General features: G+C 42.6%; 1 protein-coding gene across 3 annotated transcripts; it reads right to left on the bottom strand.

Moving 5' to 3' along the window:
- Positions 1-1,563: 1,563 nt before the first annotated feature.
- scn1laa (sodium channel, voltage-gated, type I-like, alpha) lies at positions 1,564-27,960 on the bottom strand. 3 transcript variants are annotated; one of them, XM_052082778.1, is made up of 27 exons: positions 27,752-27,960; positions 21,561-21,877; positions 21,205-21,323; positions 20,957-21,046; positions 20,733-20,861; positions 20,153-20,244; positions 19,425-19,667; positions 18,636-18,699; positions 18,190-18,331; positions 16,662-16,868; positions 15,260-15,508; positions 12,648-13,019; positions 11,958-12,075; positions 11,624-11,862; positions 11,133-11,306; positions 10,684-11,040; positions 10,043-10,525; positions 7,524-7,650; positions 7,290-7,444; positions 7,041-7,214; positions 6,780-6,902; positions 6,231-6,506; positions 6,107-6,163; positions 5,862-5,999; positions 5,439-5,543; positions 5,084-5,354; positions 1,564-4,991 (listed from the first exon to the last, which is right to left on the bottom strand). In XM_052082778.1, exons 2-27 carry the CDS (start codon positions 21,822-21,824, stop codon positions 3,850-3,852), a joined length of 5,910 nt encoding a protein of 1,969 aa, XP_051938738.1. In that variant the 5' UTR covers positions 21,825-21,877; positions 27,752-27,960; the 3' UTR covers positions 1,564-3,849. The 3 variants fall into 3 exon arrangements, with proteins under 3 accessions (XP_051938738.1, XP_051938736.1, XP_051938737.1); XM_052082776.1 differs by lacking the exons at positions 21,205-21,323; positions 21,561-21,877; positions 27,752-27,960 and having other exon boundaries at positions 20,957-21,168; XM_052082777.1 differs by lacking the exons at positions 12,648-13,019; positions 20,733-20,861; positions 20,957-21,046; ... (1 more) ...; positions 21,561-21,877; positions 27,752-27,960 and having other exon boundaries at positions 20,153-20,633.
- Positions 27,961-27,963: the final 3 nt, after the last annotated feature.

Below are 27,963 nucleotides of genomic sequence, written 5' to 3'. Positions count from 1 at the left end.
AGAGCAATGTGATCGGGTTTTTTTTTTTTTTTTTTTTGCATTACTTAACAATGGAATAAGTCAGTAATTTTGGTCCAGCATTATGTAACCGCGTGCATTGACTGATAAGTTTGAACCGTTGACGTTTACAGAGTTGATTCAATAGCGGGAGCAGCTTGTGTCCAGCATGGGTACAACTGTTCCAGGAGAGACCTTTCCAGGCCGCGTCAGATATTATTTAGCCACTAACTGTGGCACATAATCATTAACTCTCTGCAGCACACATCAATGGAAGCATAAATCACATTGGTGCAGAGCTGAGGCAGCTGTCTGTTTCCTGTAGTGCGCAGTGTAGTTCACAGACGTGATTGGATACTGTCGCAAGCCTTTCAGGAAAAGTAGAATATTGTCAATCATATAAGCAAATTAGCATTAACCTTGTAGAGGGTAGTTACATGATTGAGGTGTTGTACATCGCACGACGCAATAAAAATTGCATGTGCTGCTGCACTTACAAGGAATGCTTCTGAAAACCTCTTAGAGGAAAGACTGTGGAATATGCCCGCCCTGGGTTGTACTGCTGCAGCATTCTAATGGCCATCTCCATTGTGGTTTGTATGGACCGTTATTGATCAAGTCATACTCAACGATGCACCCAGCTTCCATACTAATGAACTCTTTCATTTATTTTTTTATTTTTTTGTTGTGTCGCACAACTTGCGCGACTTACATCCAAATGGCCATTCACTGTAATGATATCATTTTGAATTTAAACTGGACATGGGCCAGCTAGTGTCTTTTTTTGTTTGTTTTTTTTGTTTTTAAGGAAGTGGTTCAATTGAAAATGCGATTTAGTGGTTGAGAGAGAGCGCGTGCATGTCACTTGGACACAGGGGAGGTTAGGAGGAACTCACCACAACCTAATCTAATGGAATCGTCTTCCCATCTTAGGCAAATAGAATTAGAGCTCTTATGGGTTGCATTCTCAGATTTCTCTCTTGTTTTTTTATACTGTGCTGCTCCTCACATACTAGCCAGTGGCAAGATCCAAAGCCAAATAAACGTTCTTTCACGTTGTCGTTCCAACATGTCACGATAAGGCACTCCTGCACAAGTATAGTTGGCAAGGCGCTATTGAGCTAGTCAGCACAATCTGTTGTATCTATCTTGTTTATTTCCTGTAAATCCCATTCTCAATGTTTAGCAAGTGCCTTTTGATAAAAGTAGTAATAAAGCAACATGGCTCAGTTACTGTATAACAGTCCGGTGTGAGACGAGACAGTTGAAACAATCAATAATTGGTCACCATTCTTTAGTGTACTGTACTCCGGGATGAGCTGTCACAAGCAGTAAAAAGAATGCCGGGCTGTAATAAACATTTTGACTATTATTAATAATTAATAAAATACTCAACCCACTTAAGACCCTAATTGTTTCCGGCAGAAGCCACGGCGCACACTCACAAACCAGAATAGAGCTCGTTCAACAGAGATTGGCCAAAACATAAGACACAAATCATTTTGAGTCTGAAAAAGGAGCTGTCAGAAATGCGATGCGTTTCAAAAATAAATGTGTTAGGCATACTCGGGGTACATGTCGTCTTTATTCTTTTGGCTTTCACTGAAATGGGTTATAGCAGTGTTTAGCATGCAGTATAATTTATACACTACAAGCATTATGCATATTAATGATGGGAGATATTTGAGTCTGCGTAATCAAATGCTTTTGTCGTCATGATCAAAACAACGTATGTATTGACTTGTTTGAATGACATGCAAAACATATTCACATTCACGTAATGATGTCTCGTAACACGGAACAGTAGATGTATTTTGCTATATGGAATAATCAACCCGATGACAAAAATGTCACAGTAAAATGTAAACACAAGTCGGAAAGAGTAAGGTCACGGTGAATTTGTGACAACTTGCCCACGTACAATTGTACCCATAAAAATAAAAAAAATCCTGCAGAAATCAAATTTTGATGTTCATCCTGATAAATATTGTAAGGTAAAACTAAAATCTATTGAAACGTCAGACACAAACATTGATGACACGCGCTTGAATGGAACGGAAAAGACAAAACAAATAACTAAGCAGCTGTAATTAGCTAAGATGTCTTTGAAAAAGAAGTGACCTTAAAACGACCCGAGCGTTTGTTACACACAGCTTCTGCTGGCTGTTCGAATCTCAGACTACCTCAATCAAATCAAATATTTAGATTTCATGTCCTAAGGAACCAATATGCAGCATCCACAACTTTGTAGCCATTAAATAATACGGTCGTTGATTATTAGTTCCAACTGAAAACAAGCGCCGCAACATGAAAGGAGGACCTGTCCGAGACATTCGTGTCTCATAACGGTTTTGAGTACCGGCGAGTGACGACGACGCCCAACTGAGACAATATAACTGATAATCAGTCGGCCAGGAGTCTATATTTAGTAATATCATGATACAGGTTCCACGTAATCAGCATTATGGAAAATTGTAGACCGGAAAACACGCAAGTGACCTGAGATAAGCGCAATGATGATGCAACAAAACTGAATGTGCAAAGTACAGTATGGCCGCCCGCGCAAGTGCGACTGACGTACCACTTGACAGGTCGACGCGACGGGCTTGTTTTTAACACTAACCCAAGGCAGCGATTCCCAACCAATGAAATCATCAGCTGTACTACTGAAATGATCTAATTACACTTAGTTGGGCTGATTTTTACTTAATTATTTCTTGACAAATGAAATGCTCTTCCACGGAAAGGCAGAAGGCTGTTTTTTTTTGGGGGGGGGGGGGGAGTTTGATGGGAGATTTTTCAAGTGTAAAACGTGTTAATTGTTGGGAATGGCTGCCTTGAGTTGGTGTTTCTGTTAACTCATTCGGTACCAGCCAATTCTGGACCAAGTCTGAAAAGACGTTTAAAAACGTCTTTGGGAGTGAATGAGTGAACATGGCAGATTGAGCAGAACATCCAAAGTTGACAACCTGTCAAGTCATTCAACTTGGAATTAAAAATTGCAAGTGCTAAATTAAACGGTTTAGTATGTAGTTCCGTTTAAGGTGCTATCACAAATGTTTTTTTTTTAAGTCACCTGTACACTTCATACAGTTTTTGCAACCATGGCTGTTCACCGTCTATGAAACGGCATGGAAAATTGTTGACTTGGAAGTCAACCAAAGTGGCAGAATGGAGCGTCAGCTTTAGATGTTGCGCTGTATTTCACAAAATAGCCATGTCATGATTATTTGCTTGGCGTCACGAAGCAAGCGGCTGATGAAAATATGCTCCCCATCCAATGCTCTTGCATGCATTTATTCGGGGGCATCCATTCATGTCAATGCACAATGGCTGCAGCAGTTCTGACATTTTCCGTTTTGGATTTTTCAAGTATTCGAGACAGAGCTAGCGTGAAAGCAATTATATTCCTCCTGAACGAACCACACATTTGAAAAGTAAAAAAAAAAAAAGGTTAAGAAAAAAGGCAATCGATGGATTAAAAAAAAGAAACGACGTCACGGTAACGCTTTTAAAATAAGTCGGCAAAACAATACACCAGTCAGTGATATAGTAATAGTCCAAGACACTGTATAGAGCAGAACTCGCTGCAATGGAAAGTAGAGCATGAACGACTGTGAAAATGTCTTTTCAAACGCTTGAGAAATGCTGCCCATCCTCTTCCAACAGTCTTGTTCCTAGAAAACGGTTTCACTGCTGCCCGAATGAGCCACTTTTCCCTTTTAGGCACCAACCTTGAGGCTCATGAGCTGAAAAAGTCAGTTTGGCATTGATATCCAGACGATGAGAAAAGGAGTCCGATGCCGCTTGTAAACATTTGGTCACGTCGTTGAAGCATCTCCCAACATTTCTTTACGAATCATGCTGCGTGCCGTCTTTGTCATCCAGTTCGGCTTTGTCATTTTCCGACGTGTGATAGGTTGAAGGCTCCTTAATGTCTGAGCCAGAGACGTCATTGAGTTTGTCCGCGACAGGATCTTCTTTGTCAACTGGCTTTTCGTCCTTGGGAACGTTGTCTTTGGCTTCCGCGAAGGTTTTGTCGGCAGCGCGTCTCCGCAAATACTCTCTGAAAGCTCTCTGGATGATCACGGCCGACGAGTCCTCCTGTCTGCGGCGAAGGGTGGTCGTGATGGGCTCGTATGACATTTTGGAAGGATTGGAGGCCATGAATCTCTCTTCCATTTGCGCCCTGAGTATGTCCATCTCCCCGCCCTCGCCCAGAACCCGTTTAGTGAACGCGAAGAGGATATCCAGGCAGTGGATGCGTTCGCCACTCACCATGGGAAGATCCATCGAGATGAGTTCGATCTTGTTTGGCTTGGCAATGCGCAGCGGCGGGTCCAAGGCATCGGCGAACTCGGACAATTTGTTGTACTCCATAAACTGGGTTGCGCTCGGATCAAACTTTTCCCAAACCTCGTAAAACACTTCAAAATCATCCTCGCTCAGGGGGTCGGCGCTTTCCTCGGTGGCTACGCCAAAGTTTTCCAGGATGACGGCAATGTACATGTTGATCACGATAAGGAAGCAGATGATGATGTAGCTTACAAAGAAGGCGATGCCAACGGAAGGAGATCCACAGTCTCCTTTGACAGCGCTGCCGGGATGCTCGGCGGTGCTGTCGCAGTCGTCTTCGTATTTGTTGAGAATGGGAGCCAGTAGGCCGTCCCACCCGGCCGAGGTGGTGATCTGAAACAGGCAGATCATGCTGTTGCCAAACGTCTCGAAATTGAAAAGGTCATCGATGCCGGATTCTTTCTTCACGTAAGCAAAGTTTGACATGCCAAAGATGGCGTAGATAAACATCACCAAAAAGAGCAAGAGACCAATGTTGAACAAGGCAGGAAGTGACATCATCAAGGCAAACAAAAGGGTGCGGATTCCTTTGGCACTTTTAATAAGGCGGAGGACTCGTCCGATTCGAGCCAGTCGGATGACTCGGAACAACGTGGGCGACACAAAATATTTCTCAATCAGCTCAGAGAGAGACATACCTAAAGAGGAAAAGAAACATTTGTTAGTCGAGCGGAAAATCTCACTGACCCCGACTAGGATTCACCGCAATTCGGCAGAGAACGGATCGTACCAATAATTGAGAGAACGACGACGATGAAATCAAACACATTCCAACCGTTGGTGAAAAAGTACTGGCGCAGTGCGATCATCTTCAACAAACACTCGCCCGTGAAGACGCAAATGAACACGCCGTTGATCCAGCTGAGAATTTCTTTCTTTTTATCTGACTGGTCATCGGTTTCCACCATCATGGCAACCATGTTCAGCCATATCAGAACCATGATCACAACATCGAATGCTTGTTTGGTGGTGATGTCAAATATATAAGCTTGAATCTTGTTCTGGAATGGAGGGTAGAAAAATAAATAAGCGATTGAGAATGAATGCAAAGATTTGGATTGCAGATTAGATTGAAAGCTACGAACCGATGGTCTGGGAATCGGTTTTTGTGGTTTCTTTGAGCCCAGCTTTTTCATGGCATTGTAGTATTTCTTCTGTTCTTCAGTCATGAAGATGTCTTGGCCTCCAAAGTATAGAGGGCATGTCATGGATGTTAAATCACTGCAGAAAGTATTCGCTTTCTGAACGTAAAACGATCTGGAACCTCAAATGTTGATCACCACATCAGATGTACGATTCGAAGAATAACAAAAATAAATCAATAAAACTTTTTTTTTTTAATGAAAAATTTGAATATTTTCATCTTCCAGGACCTGTATACAGATCCTTGCAGTGTGGGGCCATTAGACAAATATCGTCACACCAGATATTGACTTGTGTTTATCTTTAGAGGTCCTACTCTGAGTCAAAATCAAATACGGCACTTTAGTAAGACACCAAATACTTATCTTTCGCTTTTGCTGATTGAAATTGTCAATTATGACACCAATGAAGAGATTGAGTGTGAAGAAGGCACCGAATATGATGAAAACCACAAAATACAGATACATCTTCAAGTTGATCTCATATGCCGGCTGTTCTCCAGGCTAGAAAATTATGAGACACAACACCCGTGAGCCATTGTTTTTGGGTCCTTAAAAAAAATTAACAAACGGAATCCAATATTAACATTTTTAAAGCTAAACAAAAGCACCTTGCTTGCGGAGTCGACTGCAGCATACATGATGTCCATCCATCCCTTAAACGTAGCCTGTGGACATATTCCAAATCAGCCATGTTTACAAGCCTCTTAATCAGATGATATAATCATAACTCACCACTTGTAGCAGTGCGAGGTAACCCAGTCCAACATTGTCAAAGTTGATTTTAATATTCTTCCAGCGAGCAACATCTTTCCCCAAGGCCAAACACTGCGTCATGTTCTTCACTTTAGTGGGCAGGAAGGGTTCGTCTGTGGTTCTGTTGACACAGCGGTAGTACTTTCCCGCAAATAAGTTCACGCCCATGATACTGAAAATGAGCCAGAAGATGAGGCACACCAACAGGACATTGAAGATGGAAGGAATTGCCCCAAGAAGTGCGTTGACAACCACCTGCGGAATATCAAACGCATACATAAGGCATCTGGCAAATGGCAGAATTGACATACATTTCCGAGGGAATGTTTGAACAGACGGATTGTAAATTTTCAGGAATTTGACGCTGTCGTTGGACCTTAAATGAAGTTGAAGTGAACTTTGAGTGGGAAAAGTACAAAGGTCCAGTGGAAAATAGATGTCGTAAGATAAATAGTGCCGGGCATCTTTTCGCAAAAGATAAATAAATAAATGCGTCGTTGACTTCTGCTTAGCTTGTCAAAGACTTACCCTCATCCCCTCGAATCTCGAAAGGGCTCTCAAGGGCCTCAGAGCTCTCAGGGTTCTCAGAGACTTGATGGCCCCAAGTTCGGCAAATCCCATCGCGTTGGCCACTAAACTGACAAGCGAAACCTGGAACCAAAACACAAAAACGACAAAAATATGTGAGGATAAGTTTGGTTTTTCTCGCATCACTTTGGAAAACAATAATCCATTCCTTTACCACATCCATTTACCAAATTAGGATCAAGATCTGAAAGTCCAACTTACAGCCACAATGAGGAAGTCAAGCCAACACCAGGCATTTGTGAAATACTTGGCGTAGCCATAGGCCACCCACTTGAGTAACATCTCCAAGATGAAAATGTAGGTGAACATTTTGTCCGCGTACTCCAACATTGCTTTGATGGTCTTCCTGGTCTCAATGTAGACATCCTCAAACGCCTATTTTGTGAACACAGCAGTAAGGATGATCAAAACTGTTCACGCTCAACTACGGCAGTGGGGTCCGAAACTTACCAAGGCGCCGCTGCTTAGCAGGATCATGAAAATGATGAAGCTCTCGAACCAGTTGTGCTCCACGATTCGGAAACAGGTCTTTCTGATAGTCCACCATATTTTCCACCTGCCCACCTCAACGTTTACCTGGCAACACTGGAACCTCTGCACACAGCCTGGAAAGCAACAAATGACAAAGCAGGGCTCAAATTGGCTGCAGGGACTAGTCGTCGTCGCGTTTGGACCGATACCCACTGTCGGGAAAGCAGGCGTCCGGTTCCATGGATTCCTCTAATTCATAGTCGAGAGAGTCTCCATCTTTTTCCCCCAAGTCCACTGTGCTGGCCTCGGACGTGCTGAGCTGGCCATCGTCATTGATGGTCTAAGTGGATGAGGCCAAACAAGGTTCTGATGTTAGACTAACATAGACCAGAAGCAAAATAAATGCCAGATGTTGATGTAAGGAAGACATATGGGTCTAAAAACCTAACCCTTGCCCTTTAAAAAAAATGAAAAGCTTCAAAACACAACACCCCCCACTCCCACCTGAATCATTTTATCGAGCCGTTTTGATTAAAAAAATGGTTTGCGGAAACGTTTTGGAGAAAGCCGCTTTTTACATTTTACTCAACTTTCACTTTTGTCTACCAATAGTTCTGTCCATACAATGACAGTGCAGTTTCCTACATGCAACCACCGTAACTGAACTTGTTGTCGATGTCTCTTACAGTAACGCATCACGACCTCTGTGAAGGCACAAAATCAAATTGCGGTCAGAATATTGGCGCATGTCTCCATGCAGGCGATGTTGCTCTCACCCAGCCTTTGCACAGGGTGTGTCCGCTAAGAGTTACAGGATGAGAACATCCTTGAAAGGTTTCTTGGTGAACACTGCACGAGCCCTCCACTGTCCTGGGACTGGCTAATGCAGTGCGGGGAGTGATGTAAGCACGTAACTGCTTGAGGAACTCGAGTTAATGTGTGTGTGCCACCAAATTAAGCTTTAAATGTACACTTGAAATACCTTGATTGTGATATTTTTGTGGACAAATAAATGGCAAGATATTCACGTTACACTCCTTTATATGGAATGTAAAGCTCCCCATTGCAAGTATTACAACTGCAGATGTTGCTGCGTCGGTAAAGTGATGAGAAAATGTGAACAAAAAGCAACCGTATCGGTGAAGAGGCCAACAGCGGAGGTGAATTATGTTAAAAAGAAAAAGGCCAGTCAGCTAAAAGGGTTTTGTGTATGTGTGTGTGTGATTAGATCTCCATTATGAGTGAAATGTACAGTAAAGTGCTTTTACAAGCCTTCTTCCTCAATATTACACATTGTTCCGGCAAATATTTTACAGTAACATGTTCAACAAGGGTATAGTGTTTCCTCTGCAATATCACAACAAAACAAACTGAGCTTGTACACCTAAATGGCACCTAATGCAATGTGGCACTCAGGACTGTACGGGCACTCATTATGAATTCAAACATTTTTTTTAGAAACATTATACATGTCTGAAGATAATTGGTGAAAATATGAGCAAAGACTGACAATTGTGTAGTCTTCTAGTCTTCAGTTTTTCACTTTCATTTCATATTTCCTGATTTCTGAGGTGCGTAGCTAAAACGGGGGTGGGGGGGGTACTTGGGCACCCGCGTGAGTTGCCCCTTCCGCACTGTATAATCAGTGCAATTGCGATGTGCAGCTTGCTAGCTAGCGACTACATACCGAAAATGCATCGTAATATTACACATCGGTGTAGCTGCTTAGAGTGCCTCGTTGTCTTGTCATTCACTGCATTTTTTTTTCATCATTCAAATTTGGCAGGGTTGGTAAATATACTATTTTTGTGGTAATTCAAAAGACCGATTTTATTTCCACTTTTACATAAGAACTTGGGTGAGATGGCGCTATCGCTATCTTTTAAGCAGACCCGCTATCGCTATTTTTTAAGCAGACCCGGTTGGAAATGGTTCAAGGCGCAAAGCCAGAGTGGAAGCAAGAAAAGAGGTGCGTCGTATGCCCTGTCCACTTTTTCTTTTTCTTGCCGCTCCCATTTCAAACACGACCACCATATAATTTTGCCCTTACCTCATAGAGCTGTGCTGTAAAAGCTAGCTTGTGCTCCTGTGAGGGAGAACAAATGACCCAATGACAAGACATTATTTCTCTGAGGTGCGCTGGCGCCGTTCTTCTCGTATAGCGTAGTCCCACGGCGGAGCTCGACTGAATAATGATAATTAATCGTATATCGTCATAAATTGTAGACTCAACACCGTCAGTGAAGTGGATGGGGAAAAAAAATGCGTATCCAAGCCAAATGAGCAACATCCTCTGGTGATGCTGCGAGAACCAGACCAAAACTGTTATGTGGACCTCTGACTCTTGGTTTCAATGCGCAATTAGTGTCCAGCTCACGCTGCCACTGTCCAGGTCTGTTGTAATTTGCAATGGGAAACTTGTTTGCATTTAGATCGAGGCGTTGAGCAGCCAGAGGAGGGACAAGAGCGCACTGCGCACAACAGCTGTATCAATAATAACAGTGCTGTTCGTTACCCTGACTGTAATAGAGAATTCGTCTGAAAAGATGCATTTTTGGGTCATTTTGGGAAATTTCCCTGAAAGGTTTTGTGCGTCAACTCGGTGCAATCGGCCTGTACTCTACCCTCTTGCCTAGTTTTGTCCCTTTTTGAAATCTAGATGCCAAAATGTGCAAATGATAAAAAATGTTTTAACAAAAATTGCAGAGAGAAATTTTGAAGAGCAGCCATACCACACGGCATCCCCCTGCATCGGATGAGACACTGCTGAAGTCCTCCGTGTTGAGGTTTTCAAAGTCGGACTCCCCCACCGCGATGGGAACATTGAGAGTCAGACTGGGGTTGTTGATGAAAGACATGATGGAATCGTCAGTCTTGCTGCAGACGATGTACTTGTCCCCACTTTTGTCCACCCCTGTCACATCCCCATTTCCGTTCCTTGGTAGCTCTTTAATGGTATGGTTGGGGATGCCGTTGGGTCCCGAAGCTTTATGGAAATCCTCCAGGGATGATTTGTCCTCTCCCTGGTTTTGCTCGTTACTCCTGAGGCAGACGCTGTTACAGGTGCTCTGAAGCAGGGATTTGACAAAGGCGATGCCTTTATGGATCCGTGCAATGGCGATCTGCAAATTGTTTGTGTCGCTGTCGTCCTCTGTGGCAGCCAGGTTGTCTGCGCTGAATGAACTCAGCAGCAAGGCCAGGAACAGGTTGAGCACCTAGTAGATCACAATAAGACCAATGAAAAGAAAGTCTGAATACTGTACAGACCGCAATAACTTTCATCGACAAAAATCAATCCATTGCGTCAATTAGCTTGACTTTTAGATTTGGATGACTTGGACTCATGAATTGACCACAAGAGATGAAAATGTACCACAAGGTTTCCAATCACCATGACCATCATATAGACAATGATGCACATGGTCGGTCCAGCCACCTCCATGCAGTCCCACATGGTCTCTATCCACTCTCCACAAAGCACTCGGAACACAATGAGGAACGAATGGAAAAAGTCACTCATGTGCCAGCGGGGCAGGGTGCAGTCGCTGGAGATTTTACACACACAATCCTTGTAGTTTTTCCCAAACAGTTGCATGCCCACTACGGCAAAGATGAAGACGATAATGGCCAGCACCAGCGTCAGGTTTCCCAAAGCCCCCACAGAGTTACCGATTATTTTGATCAGGGTGTTCAGAGTCGGCCACGACTTGGCCAACTTGAAGACCCGTAGCTGTCGAAAGAAAAAGACAAAAAAGACAAAAAAAAAGATTGGAAAGGACTCTTCAACTTCTTGCACGGATTGTTTGGCGGGGTGAAACTTACCAATCGGAACGATCTCAGGACGGACATTCCAACAACATTGGACAAACCGAGCTCCATTAAGCTTAAACTGACAATGATTCCATCAAAAATGTTCCACCCTTCCTGAAAGTAGTAGTATGGATCCATAGCGATGAGTTTGAAGACCATTTCAGCTGTGAAGATGCTAGTGAATACCTTGAAGAAACAGAAAGAACCTCTTTTCACGACCACGGTTTTTAAATGAACAAGCGACTCATCACTGAACACTCAAGTCTTTGATGTTTATGCGCTCACAGCGGACACCGAGTCGCTCTAAAGTGGCAGCCCTAGAGGACTACGACAAGAGAACGATTGCGCCGGATAATTGTTGATGCAAACGAAGGAGCTCGAGTTCTTCTAAAATGAGGGAAGGGCGACTGAGCGGGCATGCCGAAGTGCGTCATATTGAACCATTTAGCCACGGCCCAAAAGTCAGGTCAACTGAAATGGTCTTTACGGTGTCTTCCACTCACCATATTGCCCACACTTAGCGTCCTGGAGAAATCCTTAGTCATTGGGTAATGCTCCATGGCCATGAATAAGGTATTGAGTACAATGCAGATGGTGATGGTTAAATCCGTAAATGGATCCATCACAATGAGTTTGACCACCTTCTTGATCTTCAGCCAGATTGGACAACACTCCCAGATGAGGAAAGTGTTTGCGAAACTGTACCAGCAGGGAGGACACTTTTGTCTTGATTCTTCGAGCTCTGTTGCATTAAAAAAAGGAAAGGAAGAAAAAAAAAAGGATTGGATTGCTTTTGTCAACATCTGAGAAATGGAAATCATGGCTTCCACAACCTACCTTCCATTGTGCTGGTTATGACACTGGCTACGCTAACAGTTCTGTCCCTGGCTCGTGGGTCCTCGGGAAAGTCGGTGCATTCCTGGTTTGTTCCCCCATCAGTGTCGGTAGTGTCAGCCTTGAGGGAGAAAATCACATTTGGAAGAGCGGCGCGACTCAAGAGGTATCATGACAAAAGACCAAACGGTGAAGTATCGCATCTATCAAGTCCAAAGGCTGTTCTAACTTTTTCCGTCACCGTATGATCCATACAGTTCAGTTCAGTTTGCCCTGATCAAGGCTACCTGGGACGTCAAATGAACGGATACTGAAAAGTTTGATCTTATAGAACCCTTTGAAATGGAATTGCAATCAAATAAACGGAACCGAACTGAACGGGACCGTTTTGGCAAGGCGTCCAATCTGATGCACTTACGGTACTTTTTGATTGTTTTAAAATAACACATTTCCTCTGGCATTTCAGAATGGTCCAAGAATTTTTGCTTTTCTCAAGAAAAATCTTCACCGCCTAGGCCAAGACGCTCATCTTTTCAGCTTCACTTACCCCCTGCCACTGACCATCCTTTTTTTTAAATGTAATTTTGAATTGGTTTAGATGCGCATGCTTTACAACACAGTCAGGACAACAAGCAGAGAATCACTACGGATGATATGGCAGAGGTGAAACGAGACGGGACGACCCTTTCTTACTTTGTCTCTATTGGAGGTCCTATCTAGTGTCAGTTTAGGACGAAAGCGCCCCATAGGTGATAACGGGATTGAATCGACACCCATTATGGACACTACTCCGTTGCAGTCTACAGTGCTCTGTTTCATCCTGCAGGGTGAAAGCAGCTGATGTGGAAACAAGCTGGACTGGCTGATACTGCTGCCTTGGCGGTCACACCCCCGGGTAAAAAACAAAGAGGTTCTTCGACTCCGGTTGTCCTCAAAAAGGCTGTTCTCATCATCTGCAAACTCATTTTCTGAGCCGGCATCTCTTGATTGGCTTTGGAAACTGAAAACGCTGGTCCTGCTGTTCCGTCTGGATGAGAATGGGGGTCCGTGAATACTCAGAAAGGACTAAGAGAGAAAGATATTCTTCAGTAGCAAGGACGAATACACGGGGAGTGTGAAGAAGAAACAACTTTATGACATTGGAGGGGCAGATGAAGAATGGCGTGATGAAGGTGACCAATGCGCAATCATCGTTGAAAACAAAGCAAATTAAAAGCCATAGTTGCAATGACTGCAAACCACCATGACGATCATGGAGGAAGGAAGGAAGGAACTGGTAATGATGATGGAGAAAAAAAAAGCGTCCTGGTGACATCATCAGCAATGACAAGAGTTGAGAAGAATAAGAATCTGTTTGTGATGGTGATGATGTGCCACAAGCTCATAAAGAAGCTTGCTTTTTAGGCTTGATTCGAATGAAAAAAAAAATATTACGGAATGCAGAAGGCACAACGTCAGCCTGGACATGCAATGCATAACAAATCAGTAAAATATGCACAGCAGTGCTTTCAAAGAATGGAATCGCTGCATAAAAGTAACATTAAGTACACCTACACAATCCAGTCGCGCCATAATAACGTTATTAATAGATGACATTCTAATACTAATAGTACTATACTAATTACTAATGCGGAATTTTTTTAGAAAACCTGTGTAAGGGATCTCAATAGATTGTGCAAGTGGACCTAATATCACTGCTGAATGCAATGTAGCTCTTGAAAAGCGAAACTCTTTGGGAAAGAGGGTAGTTGCAATTTGATTTACTCCTCATAAGTCACACGTCTTCATTAATTTGCTGCGTACAGTGGAACCACTGAGGTCGACCTGCTGTTTATTTGTAATCTTACAATTTTTCCCAGATGATGTGATGGAAATCATCCAATCCAAAATCCGCCTGATGACGTTGAAACTCTTGAGTAACTGTAATGGCAATATGAAATGCCACATGCTGAACCGGGGTGCAGTTTGAGCTGTCGAACTCATCATTTCATTCAACTTGAGGGACATATTTTCCCATCCACAAAATGTTGGTATACTTTGAAATTGTATTCGACTTCCTAGGGTTCCACTGTATATGAGATGGATGAATGGACGGTATGTAACAATGTGTGTGAGGCGTAAGCATGGTAAGCAACTCAAGTAAAATGACTCCTTAATATCAGCCTTCTAAAATCTAAACATTTCGGGCCTGATTTACAAAGGTGTACCAAAAAGTGGGCGCTAAATTGCATGTTCAGGTGAACAGTTTGCACCTGCTGCTGGTGGCCGTTGTCGGCAATCGCGGTGGAGTCCGTAATATTCAAAAATGGGTTCTGCGCTCAAAGCAGTTGTTCTATTTTTCAACGTTTTGGAGAGCGTAACAATCACAAAATTCAGTTTGAAATCGAGGAATTGGTAATGTCAGTTGAGGGGCGAAGGCTTTTTATATCCCCTGTATCTGTCTTGGTAGTTTTTGTTTCTGGCATTTCAAAACTATTTGCAATGAATGGAAAAGTTGACGTTTGATCCGTGGCCGCTCAAATTCGACAAGTCTGTATTCACTTGCCAGAAGAATCTATTTGTTTCTATTCCTCATGTGCGGTCATTTTGCACGTAAACTGTCATGATTTGGTTTGGGACCAACAGGTGGTGGCACTGTAGGGGCTCCACCTGCAGCTGCACACCTGTTGGTTGTTATGTACAGTAGCCGCTCAAATTCGACAAGTCTGTATTCACTTGCCAGAAGAATCTATTTGTTTCTATTCCTCATGTGCGGTCATTTTGCACGTTAACTGTCATGATTTGGTTTGGGACCAACAGGTGGTGGCACTGTAGGGCTCCACCTGCAGCTGCACACCTGTTGGTTGTTATGTACAGTAATTAGTGCTTTAAAAGGACTCCCCGGCATGACCATTCAGTGTCGGGTCATTGTTTGCTCTTGGCTACTGTCATGTTTGTTTATTGCCGTTGGTCTGCTGCTGTCGGGTTTGTTTCGGTCATGTTTTGGTCACGGTTCTGTTTGAGCTTCGGTTGTGGATTTTGTTTGATACTTTGGGTTCGTTTTGGTTGTTAGCACTTTGTTTAGGATTTAGTTTTCTGTGTTTCATCAATACTCTTCTTCAAATACACCCTGCTCCTCCCTCCTGCCTGCTTTTTGGGGTCCTCCACCGCCACGCAACGTGAACGCAATTTTGTAAATCGGCTTCAAGTTTGCTCCCATTTTTGTGTGCGCAAACCGTGAGTAGATCAGGCCCTGAGAGCGACATGACATTGCAAAACAAAACGGAAGACACCAAGGACACATCAAGTGCCAAATGGTACTGAACCTGGTGGGCCGACGAGCACTTCATGTCATAGTTGAGCACATTGGGCTCCACCGAGAAGCGACATCGGGCCTTCTTAATACTCTCCTGAGACTCGGACTGCGGGACCTTGCCCTCATCCTTTCTTTTCCTTCGCCTGTTGCATCGCTCTTTGGCACTTTTGGAGCTCAGCTTGGAGGTTTCTGAAGAGCTCTCCGTGCCACCGACGTGGTCGCTGACCTCACCGTGCTCTGCAGACGCCACTGCAGTGGCCTGGGGGAGGGGCGGAGGAAAATGTCAGATTTGGAACCGGTTTGGAAAAGCAATTTAATCTCAAGTAACGCAATCACGCATCCCTCTTATTGGATTGGATGTTATGACATTTCACGTGAAAAGACCGATGGCCTTTAACAAGACGGCACCAAAACAACACACTACAAATGGTAATCGTCTCAACAGGCCTACATGCTGTCGAATTTTTTGACGTTACTCTTCACTTATGTTTTCAAAAAAAATATACACACATCTACCGCGGAGAGCAAAGCACAGTGAATAGCGGGGGGCAAGATTGTTTTTTCCCCTGAAACTTTTTTGTTGACGTCTGTGAAGCTGGATGGCCCCTTATTTAATATGGATGCCACATGGATTTTTTTTATCGAATTGGAGAGTGCTGAAGAAAGATTTTCCATCCGTCTGCTAGCCATTATGTCCGAGATGGATTCCCCTTACTATGGTTTTGATGTCCTTTCGTACATGATGGTCGATGGTGTGCGAGAGGTGGTCGTACAGCTGTTTTGGTTGACAGACATCTTGTTTTTTGCACGGCAAAAGATGATTTTTAAATTTTTTTTTTTGCCCCACTGAAATTTTTATGTTGCTAGGAGATTGGAGCTGGGCCGCCCCATGCCCCCACCCCACGTTACACGCCACTTTTTTCTAATTTCCCTTTTAAAATGAGATGAATGGAAAAAAACTTTTATTTAACATTTTCAACAACAGCAATGTTTTGTAAACTATAAAGGGGAATGTTGAGTATCTTTAATAGGCACGGTTCGGAGTAACATCGGCAACTGCAGTTACCGGTAGTCTGTGTCAGCATATGCGCCAGCCTCCTTGCCAGTTTATTCATTTCATATTTGTGTGCTCGACTATGTGTCTCCTTCAGCCAGCGGCCAAAAGTGCATCTGCCATATTTTTTCACTCACTTCACTTATGTGTGTATCTGAAGTGTGCTGCGAAGTCAAATTTTGACTGGCAACACAAAAGAATTTTTTTTTTTTTAAACGGACAAAAGCGACGGTTCCTAACTTGTAAAACTCGTAAATTGTAAAAATGCGATTTTTCGTTCGCCGAGACACCGCTGCATTTTTGTAACTGCCTTACTCCCAACCCTGGTTGTAGTAACAAAAAAAATAGTCTGACCCACCTGAGCGTCTTCTTGCTGTCGCTTGAGTTGCTCCAGCATGGCCTGAAACTCCTCCTCCTTCTCCTGAGCCTCCTTAATGGTGGCCTGGCTCTGCTCCTCGTACGCCATCGCAACCACAGCCAAGATCAGGTTAATTAGGTAGAAGGAGCCAAGGAATATGACCAGCACAAAGAACACCATGTAGGGCTTTCCAGAGGCCCGTAATGTCTATTGGGAACAAAGAGATGACAGTTACATTTGCAGTTCCTATAAATGATGAGGCTGTTGCCAGGCATTTTGTATCGATTAACCTGCTGGAATCACTGAGTGGCAATATACAGCAGATATTTGCGGTCAAAATAAATGTTTAGAAATGTGGTTATTGTGTCAGTACGATAAAGGTGCCTTTGAGACATCTCCCTATTGTCCCCCCCAAATGTTGAGGTTTTTCTTTGAACTTCATTGTGTTAAGTAGATGTCAAGCATATCGGTCAAGCTCCCACGCTTTAAAAAAAACAATAAATTGGCTCAAAGCAGGCAAAAAATAAAGCAACAACTATGTGAGCTTGCCGACAGGGTGGATAAAGGCAATGACATTTTTCCCAAATTCCAAAATCTGATCTTTTTCAGCAGATATGATCATTTGAAAATCTCATGGTCGGCCCCGATTTCCGATCACCTGATCGGATCGGGACAGCTCTACGCATAATGCATATCTTTTTGTTGTTAGCGTTAAGGGACTAAATAAAATGTTTTTTTAATTCAATGATATATTTTTTCAATTAATCGTCCGATGAATCCATTATCGGGATTTTATTCCAATAAATATTGGAAAAATCTACCTCTGACGGGGCCCTAGTATCTATAGCAATTGTTATTGGACCATGACAGAGTAGATTTGCTCAGCGGCGTTAACAAAGTTAAGCAGTCGAGCATGCATGATGGGCGCCATCGTACAGGACCGTATTTGTCTGCGTCACGCCTCGACTCGTCTTTTATTCATTCTGGTGAAGACACACCTGCGCATCATGCTTTGTTTGAACAAGCTCTTCAAAACGTATTTTCCCCAAATATTGTAATGTGAGAAGGCTTTGACAGAGGCCAAGCCTGTGCTGGTTTTGTATTTAGACAAACAGCCAGGACAAATGCCGCTCATCCATTAAGCTATGAATGACCCTTGAACATTGAGTGAAGCAATACGTTCTTCATTTGAGCAATCAAGCTCCTCCGTAAGAGGCTTCGGAATTCCTTGTCCACTGAAATCAAATTATTTTAGATCTGAAATCCTTCACCAAAAAGGTTAAGTGTTGGCTTCGATTAAATCAGAGCTGCCTTGAGAAAAAAGGCTAAACGTATTTTGATACAATGAGTGTATTTTACTGATGAAAATTGAACACGGTGCTCTTTAAGCAGTCACATCACTTTCTTGGCATCTATAAAATATATTCCGTAAAGTGTTTCGTTACAATGCGTCTAAATAAAGACGCATTGTACGTAAAATTACATAAAATCAAACGTTTTGGTGTCATAGTCAGACATTACGGTTTACCTGCTGATAGAGGTTTTCCCAATAATCCTGAGTCATGAGTCTAAAGAGGGAAAGGAAGGCCCACCCAAACGAGTCAAAACTGGTGTAACCATAGTCGGGGTTCTTTCCCACTTTGATGCACGAAAACCCTTCTGGACACTGTCTGCATCAAAAAGACAAGAAAAAAGTCTCACGCGTTGTATCATGCACCAAAATCCAGCAAATTTGTGATGCTGTACTTTGATAGAAGAGACATTTTATTTCATGCAATTTGAAACAGTTGTTTTCCCAATTACAAGAGACTGTGATGTAAAATCCGAACAGCTTGCCTGAAGACATAATTCCTAATAGGCAGCTTACAAGACATGTTCAGTGGTGTCTTGAGATTCCCAGTTTAATATTAATATTAATATTATATTTAATCTTATGTCACCTTTAATGTTTGTTTGCCTTTGGGATCAACTTACCCAGCCTCACTGCCGTTTCCACAAAGCAATGGATCCCGTTTGCCTGGGAGATAATAGTAGTTTTCTGGAGGGGGGGGGGGGGGGGGGGACAAGAATTGCAGTTCAAAAGTAGAGTGGTTGAGGTGTACTTTTGATAAATAAATGACATTGATGCCACGTACGATCATTGTTTAAGCAATGGGTTTTCATTTTACAAAATCAAGTCAAAAAAAAAAAAACTAGCTAGCTTTTGGTATAGCCGACCTCTACCGCAAATGGCAAGCTTTTCTGGAAAAAATTGCCATGAAATATCTCCTCTTCCATCAACCATTGTGGCATAATTTTTTTTTTAAATTCTAATGAATCAATGTGTGCAGATACATACAGACGTGATGCTAATTAAAAGTAGCTTTACAAGCTTTGCTCTCAATCAGAGGACAGAAAAATGCTGACATTGCTAGTCGGCCGGCCCTGTGAGGCGAATTTGAAAGAAGAGAAATGCTTTGAGTTAAGATAAGATAAGATAAGATATCCTTTATTCGTCCCACACTGGGGAAATTTAGATGATGAGAATAGACTCTTAGGAATTAATTACTACAATTTTATGGAGCTGATTTTTAGGTCGTAAATGTACTGTAGGTCAATACTTCTGATCATGTTTCGGCCTGCAGAGAAGGCCACCACCGGTAGGAGGAATCCCAACATCTTAAAGAAGCTATTCACACCAGATAGTAGAGTTCTTAGGTGTTTTTTGTTTTTTTTTTAACTCTGGTAGAGTGGGTAAAAGTTTGGTGCGCTTCAAATACTCACGATCATCAAGTGAGTACTCAGTCCAGTTGAAAGCCTGGGTACTGTTGTCTGTTCCGTTCACGTAGGTGCCATTAATGGCGGAAGCATTGTGTACTGGTATGAACACACACTTTTGCTTTAAATGGCCCATGAACAGTTGTAACCCTATGAGGGCAAAGACGCTCAAGCAGAAGACAGTGAGGATCATCACATCAGAAAGCTTCTTGACCGACTGGAACAGTGCACCGACGATGGTCTTCAATCCTACCAAACGCAGTGACGTTGTTAGGCCAGGTCATGTATTCATAGGCAGCAATGAATGAAGTCAGCAGTGAAAAAAAAGAAAAGAAAAAAAACTACCTGCAAATCAGTTTTCAAGGCTACATATGCTATGCTGTACACTGGACTGTATTCTGTTTTAGCAGACCACAAAAACATGGTGCGATTGTCAAGGAAATAGTCACAAAGAAAGGAAATCGACAATATTAGCGAGATGCTGTTGGCAACGGACAATTGCCCCATTCACCAACAGCACCCGCGCATTTTAGCAAAAGACTGACCGCTCTTTGATCTCTAGCGAGTAGCAACAGGCTGCATTGCTCTGCGTGCGCCAGAGTGGCGACGTCGTTGTTTTAATCAGAAACATGCAAGCAGCAAAATGAATTTCAGTGAAAACCATGAGGGTGAACAGTTGGCATGTAATGTTCTTTTGGTCATGCAGATATGTGTGTATTGCCTTGACGGCTTACCTGGAATCACAGAAATAGCTTTTAAAGCTCTCAGCACTCTGAATGTGCGAAGAGCTGAGAAACTGCCAAGGTTTACAAACTCGGTGACATACCTGCCAGGAAACTGTCCGTTAGAAACAGAACAATGAGCAGAACAACATGCAATCAATATAAAAGGCGCTGTAAAATATGTTAAAACATTTTTTTTGTGATTCTCCGCCTTTCTCTGTGTGGCGTGCACACACTCATAGCTGACAATGAGGCGCTCTAAAGTCGCCATGCCAAGTAGATGCCCGAATCCACACTGGCAAGTCGTTGTTGTAGTTATGCTTTTTTTCTGAATCTTTTGCACGCACTCACGATCAACAACGAGGCACACCATGTCTGCTGGTGTGACTATCTGAAGAAAGATGCATTTTGGGGGTATAGTTATAGCTAGCTGGTTAACTGTATGTCATGTTCTGGAGATTTGACATGCTACTACTTCTGTGGATGTGACCATTTTGACAAGTGAGGTTGTTCCCATTGATGATCGTTTCAGAAAAAACATGCTCACGTAGGCCTACTATCCCGACCTACATTCAAGTGTGAAAATACTTACGCCATGACAATGACAGAGAAGTCCAGCCAGTTCCATGGATCTCTAAGAAAGGTGAACTTTCCTATGCAGAACCCTCGGGCTAAAATTTTAACGAGGGATTCAAATGTATAGATTGCGGTGAATGTGTATCTGTTGGAAAGAAAGAATGTTGAAGTGCGAGAGTATCAACACCTGAGAGCACAAAGTACTGGATTGAATGTGCGACCAAAAAAAAAACGACATACTCGACATTCTTTGCCCAGTCAGGTGGCCGACTCAGTGTCATAAATACACAGTTGGTGATGATCGTGCACATGATCACCAAGCTGAACAAGGTGCGAAGGTGTCAAGGAAGAGCAGGTCGTAGAGTCTAGCCACACTCCGCACAACATTAGCTACAGTAGCACAATTGTAAAGAGAACCAAGAGCGCTGAGAATCTACCCATGTAGCATCGTAGACGATCGAGGCAAGCAAACATGACAAAAAGGATATGAGTGGACCAAAATCCATATGGATATTCTTCTAAGGGGGTTGAAGGGGCTCAGGATGTACAAGGCTGGAGCCGCGTTGAACCGGAAGATGAAATTTCCTTTGTTTATAACTATGAACGTCTGGGAAACAAAAAACAGTCGACCAGTCATGTCAGCACTTTACAGCAAATTTATGAGCATTCTGCTCGGAGGTTCACAGAACAGACTCAACAAATCGCTAATCATATTTTGGAGACTGCTGATTCCTGTCTCATTTTTACTGTCTTCTTCTCAACACATCAGTACTGACCACGACTTCCCAAAGGGAATTCCGTTGGGTCATATGATCAGTTAAGTCTCTTGCTTGAACAAACCTACTTTCTGATTACTGTAGAAGGGATCCAGATCTTCCACCGGTGTGGAGACCATTCCTTTCGGGACCTCCCCGTACACCAGGGGGACGGACTTCCCCGCCTCCAAGTCACGACTTGGCTTGGGTTCATCCTCGTCGCTGCGCTTTCGCTTCTCTCCCTTTGGCTTTTTGGCGTTCTCTTCGGCGATCCGCTGCTCAATGGCCGCGAGGGAATCGCGACTAAAGCGGCGGAAGCTGTCTGGTCCTGGCGGTACAAGCAGCTGCGCCATCTTTTCATCCTGCACCTTCAGGGTGCACAGCTAGCCTCCCGCATGAAAAAGGCCTGGACAGAGAAGAGTTATTTCTTTCGAGTAAAAGAACTGCATTTTGTGAATTATATTTGACGTAATGTGTTTCATAGAATTGTTTGATGACGTCGCCTCCGATTTTTATCTCCTTTCATTCTGTTGAGACACCCGAAACTGTGTTGCTACTTAGCCCAATCTCTTGCACAGTGGTACATAGACATTATTTAAAAAACGTTTGGGATATTAAAATTTCAAAATGAACCTAAAATGCAAACAACCTTTAGAGACAAACACAATTCAAAACAGGTGTTTGAACCTGGAAAATTTCCAAGGACATCTACGTCTATGCCTTTCTTTGACTTCCACTCTCACAATGGGTCTCTTCAGATATTAGTTTTAGCTTCTGATCTTTGATATCCTGTCCAAACAAGAGAGCCTTCATCTGCATCAGTGGTTTTCCTACGCAATTGTGAGTCATTTTCTCGTTAGAACTAGCGCCCAGCCTGTTAGCTTCGCAAGCTAACTGCTAGCTAGCGCCTCTCATCATAGCGGGAATGTGGCGACCAGATTGCATACATTGCAGCCACCAGAGACTTTAATAAATAAATAAGATGACCACATAGATAGAAACAAAAACGCAAAAAATGAGGTTCGGAGATTGACAGAAGACTCAGAAAGTAAGCTTTAGCTTGTGTGCCAATGCTACAGCATGTTAATATAGGCGAATGTTACGGATCATCTCTATGAAATATTGATAGATTTGTAAGAAGCTTTGAATTAACTAAAATCTGAGAAAAACTGCGATATCTGCCGCAACAAGTATCCCTAAGAAATAATCATTGTCTAGCCGTTTCGCTGCCTCCATGAGTTGACCAAGCAGTATTGTCAGCAAGCAGTATTTTTATGTCATCATCTGCTTCACAACGAAAAAGCAAAATGTCCATAACGAAAAAGCCACCGCAAGCTGCCAGTCTATGTTAACTTGAGAACAACCTGCTGGCCAAAGTCCTTCTCTTTTTGTGATACAAACTAACACTGCAGGCCAACACCCTACCGGATGAGTAAAAACTGGAAGCAATCAGCTAAAGTGGTCACACCCGACACTACTCTCATGCTTCTGCATCACAAGTCTCTCTCCTCGGTAGCCCATGGCAAATCATGCCCAATTCCAGACATTGTCATATAAATCACCAAAAATATAAATCCCCCAGATTTAACTGCAGCCATAAATCACTGTTCTGCAAAATGGCATATATGGAGTTAGCACACTGTACTTCTCAGTGGCTCAAATTAAGACTCATCCTGCTTTTAGGTGAGTATTTTGTCTGTGGGAAAACAAGAATCCAATTGTTTACGAACAGTAACAGCTCAAATGAAAGGGTAGTTGGGATTTGTTCCTGGCAAATGTTTATCAATTTGTCAGTCATCAGTCCATCCATCCATTTCTCCATTGTCGATTGGTAGTTCCTCAGGCCACCATATTGTTTTGTTGTGGTGCTTGCTGCGTGTTTGAAAAGATATATTTGCTAGCTTAACATTAACTGGTGAATTAATGTGCGGTATTTGGCTGCGAAAGAACCAGTGGGAAGTACAAAGTGTCATTACACTGTTTACCGGCACTAATTTGGAATCAGATAGAGAAGACAGAACTGTCATGTCAGAAAAGACAGAGATTGGGGCTTTCGTGAATCAGCAGAGGTGCTCTCACCCTGGCTTGATATGTCGATACATCCCCGTTTGCTCTGAACACTTCTTTGATGGCAATTCTCAATTTTGGTTGAGTACACGGATTTATAAACGATATAACCGATATATAATATCAGTCAGTTATTACCGTGATAGACTGTAATCTTCATCATCGATACACCGAAAAACAGTTGACTTCCACCATGCTAACCGCTAACTGGCCTTGAGGCCGATGTTAGCCAAAATCTTTGTTTTTGCACAAAGTTAGTCAGTGAGAAATGTTTGAATTGTGTGGCCCTTGTAGTTTATACCCCTTCTTTTACCATATCAAAGGAGATGGAAACTGATATTAGCTGATCAGTGTTATGCAGAAACAAGTTTCGCTGTTATTTCGTAGTTTTGCTGTTTGAAGCCTAGCTAACCCTTCTGATCTCGACCTCGACTTTGGATGAAAGGCGAGCTGAATTACACGAATGAATGTGGTTATCGAAACAATGATCATCATCAAGCACCCCTTAAAACTAAAAACTACTGATCAAACCAGAGGCACGTCCAATTTTCTACCGGGGGAGGTAAATTTAGACCTAATTATACCCCGCGCTCCCCCCCCCCCCCCCCCACGCCCTCTCTGGATAAAATTAAGATTTGACATGACTATGATGGATCGCAGGTGAGACTTCCCTCCCTTCGCAGCATGAAAAGATTCATCCTCCTAATAGGCTTGACTGCTGTGATGTGTGAGGGAGCCCACTGGTCTATTAAATATGAATGCACTTCAGACTGCAGCGCTCTGCCACTGAGAGCTTTTGCCTTGGGTTTAATAGTGTAATAGTATACTTCCACACTTTGCATTGCGAAGCAAGAAATCAATCCCAAACAAAGCTGGTCAATCAAAGCGCCCACAGCACTGGGCTGCACATGTGTGACATAATCGCAGCAGCAGCAGCAGCAGGGTTGAAAACTCTAAATATCTATTGCTGTGTTTCTCAAAGTGGATAACAACTGGATATCCGGTTATTAACTTTTTAAAGATTGAAGAAAGGCTTTTTGTCCATTTGATCAACAGTTTAGACGAGCTTAATGCAGTATTTAACTTCTCAAGTGCATTTTTGATTTGTTATCATGTACATTGTATTTTATGCAATTGGTGTTCTGTATGGTATTATAAACAATACTTCTCAGTTACCAAGGGGGGGGGGGGGGGTAACAAGCATTCACGTTTAAGGGTGCATGTGTTTATACCCAGTGCGATGCGTGCAACTGAGAAATTTCTTGCTAATGCTCCTGCTTATCTCTAAATATGAGAAATTTCATGCGTTTCCCAAAATTGCTACTTTTGGTCTGTCTGCACAACATCTGTTACGTTTGCCCATTTTAAATCAATTTAGAGTGCTGAAAAAGAACACGAGACCCTCTTGGACACACCAACTGGCATGTCGCGGAAGCTGTGCGGCATTACGTTGCCTTAGAATGTCTGGACTTTTATTTGGATAATAAGTAAAAATAGTTAGGTTAGATACATTTGAGCATGCCTGGTGTGTTAAAAATTGGTACCTGTGTAAAAGAAACTGGTCAGCCCCAAAGGTAAATCGGCATGCAGATTAATTTTTTTGTATTTTACACTCCCTAGTCAGTTCATTGTTTATTTATTTTTTACATTTTTTATTTTTATTAGTGCCTCAGTGATGGCTCTTCGAACCTTGGAAAAATAGTTGATCACATAAAGACAGTTTGTTGTTAGATTTTAATTATTTTTACAGAGTCGGGGGGTCGGCGTGAACACACCGTCTTCATGTCCACACCATTTTTGCTTCCACAGTACTACGAAAATACTGTACCTCACATGTTAAAATACTCCTGCAAGTGACTGGACAGTGTGGCAAAAGCATCAACTGAACCTGTCTGATCACATTTCAAAAGAGCAAAAGCGGGCTTAACCTTGACAGAACGTTGACCCGGCGAGGTCGCTGCGTGCATCATTCGTCCACTAGCAACTCATTACACTCCACTTGAGATACGCGCTGACACTTTGAAGCTTCAAATAGAGACACTTGACTTTATCGGCAACCTGTCGGCATCCCCGACTTGTGTAAGCATCGCTGTACCTTCAACTTTCCCCGGGGAGCAACGTACAGTCCTGCACCTGCCACTGTTTTGAGTAATTTTGATTAACTTGGTTGAGGGAAAAATAAGCCCCCCCAAAATAAAACCATTGTCGTCATGAGTCGCGCTTTTGGCGAGCACTCTCTTAAACTCCCCCAGCCTGATAGAATATAAAACATGCAGTGCGAGTGTTGAATATTTAAAACAAATCGCTCATCTGAACCATAAAATGGATGATCAGAAGTATTTTGGAGACTCTGCAGCGAGTAGAAGTCAGAACCATGTCAGTTATTGATGACTGTCACTACTGCCTCAGTCAACACTGGCAAATTGTTGTTGACAAGGAACACACATCTATGTACACACACACACACACACACACACACACATCTATTAAATAACATGAAATTGATGTGAGTGTGGTTTTTGAACCTTCCATGGGAGGTTTGTGACGTATGCTCTCAATGAGGTTTGAAATTGAAAGTTAGAAATAGACTAATACGCTACAACAAGACGTTTTTTTTTTCTTCAAGCGGGAACAGTATAAATGAATCAATTGGAAGGCAAATTTAAAGTTTGAGTCTGTGTACACTCAACGCCCAATTTATTAGGAACCGCAGCACAAAGAAAATTAATTCCAGTTATGTCTTAACTAGGCCGAAATGATTTTAAAAACAAATATAATTGTCCCCACACACTAATCAGCGCACAACCAGAAAAATAGGGGGAAGGGGGCACTGATAGATAGCAGTAATTTTTTTCCGCGTCTTGTGCCCCTATTGCCCATCTCGTACAAACCGCACTAAGTTTTGCTGTTGTGAAAATCGGCCTTCCTGCATTTTCTGCAACAAAATAAGAATGTACAGAACCCATTGCTCTAATCAATATTTCCATACGTGTCAATCATTTATATTTTAAATTATTTCCGATTTGAATTACCGGTTTAGCCCAAAAATAATGTGTATTGTACATTTTTTTTTACACTGTACTTTAGCCGAAATCTATTTTAATCCTTTGAGGGACAGCGGTTACTACAGTGGACAGCTGATCATGTTATCAGGTTACAGGTTAAGCTTAATGCAGAGGTGTTCAAAGTCGGTGTCCTCACTAGAAAGGCAATTCAATGAACTAATAAAACAATCGTGACTTACAACTAGTAGGCAAAACTGCACTAGTTGACAACTGCATCCTAGTAGTACAGTACTACGAATTATGACAATTCTATCAGTCACTATCTACTGCTTTAGTAGTCGAGCGCAACTTAACAAGTCACATGTAGTTGTCGTAACGAGTATCCCAAAACAGTGTTCTCCAATATAACCCAATTGTCTTACTAGTAAAGAGAGAGAGCATACTAGTACATGGATATTAACTAAATGCGCAAATAATTGTCTGTATATCTCCCCACTCACCCCTCCCGCTTTGGGTGGCGATCAGGTAGACATTTATCTGTTAAACTATAAAATAATGCAATTTTCATGTCAAAGCCTGAACAGGGTGATCAGAGTATCGAATCTGTAACCTCCTATGGGACTTCATAAGTGCTCCCCACCATTGCTTTGCCTCTTTGCAGACAACACAATTAAGCTGTGGCTCATTTAGGGCGTTGGCGACCAGGAACCGCCAACACACACTTGCCTCCGCGTAGATGTTTGACGTGCCAGCTTCCATAGGCAACGGCGCACACAGATGTCTACAGTCTGGCAAGAAAGCAAACAGGGACAGGCTGTAATTGAGGGCAATCTAATAAGGCTGTTGACAGCCATGCAAACAGGAAGCGTTCCGAGCTGGAGTGTGGCCTGAGAACTGCTGCCATGCCCATTAACGCGACTGGACTATAGCTCACGCTTGGCCACGAATCCCTTTAGACTCATCTGTCACTTTTTTTTTAACTCCCCGAGCAGGATAAGCAAACAGTGACATTAGAAAAAAAAAATCAAATTTAATATACAATATCTCAAACATAGATGATTGATTGATTGATTTTATATCTATCTATCTGTATATATGCAAAGCTACAAACAAGATCATCCAATACAAGTTCATTACACATAAATTAAATAAAAATGTTAGATAGATATACAGATCGAATCTACTCAAACATATTGAGTTGTGCTTACCATTAGTTTCCCATGATTTCCAGCTAACAGACACTCCAGAAACTTCAGAGAGCCACAAAGAAGAAAAAAAAGCGGGTGGGGTGGGGGTAGACTGGTAAAAGAAACAAATAAGTCCGTTTGGTTGGGAGTTAGCACGCTTGCTTCCAATTATTTCCAAGAGGAAAGAGCCTATTAAGAGAGAGAGAGAGAGAGCTCGCCAGAAGAGAGCCTCT

Source organism: Hippocampus zosterae, chromosome 12 (genome assembly GCF_025434085.1).
Source record: "Hippocampus zosterae strain Florida chromosome 12, ASM2543408v3, whole genome shotgun sequence".
Taxonomy (NCBI): Eukaryota; Metazoa; Chordata; class Actinopteri; order Syngnathiformes; family Syngnathidae; genus Hippocampus; species Hippocampus zosterae.
Note: the sequence above shows the minus strand (reverse complement) of the source record. Positions and strands in the feature narration are given on the sequence as shown.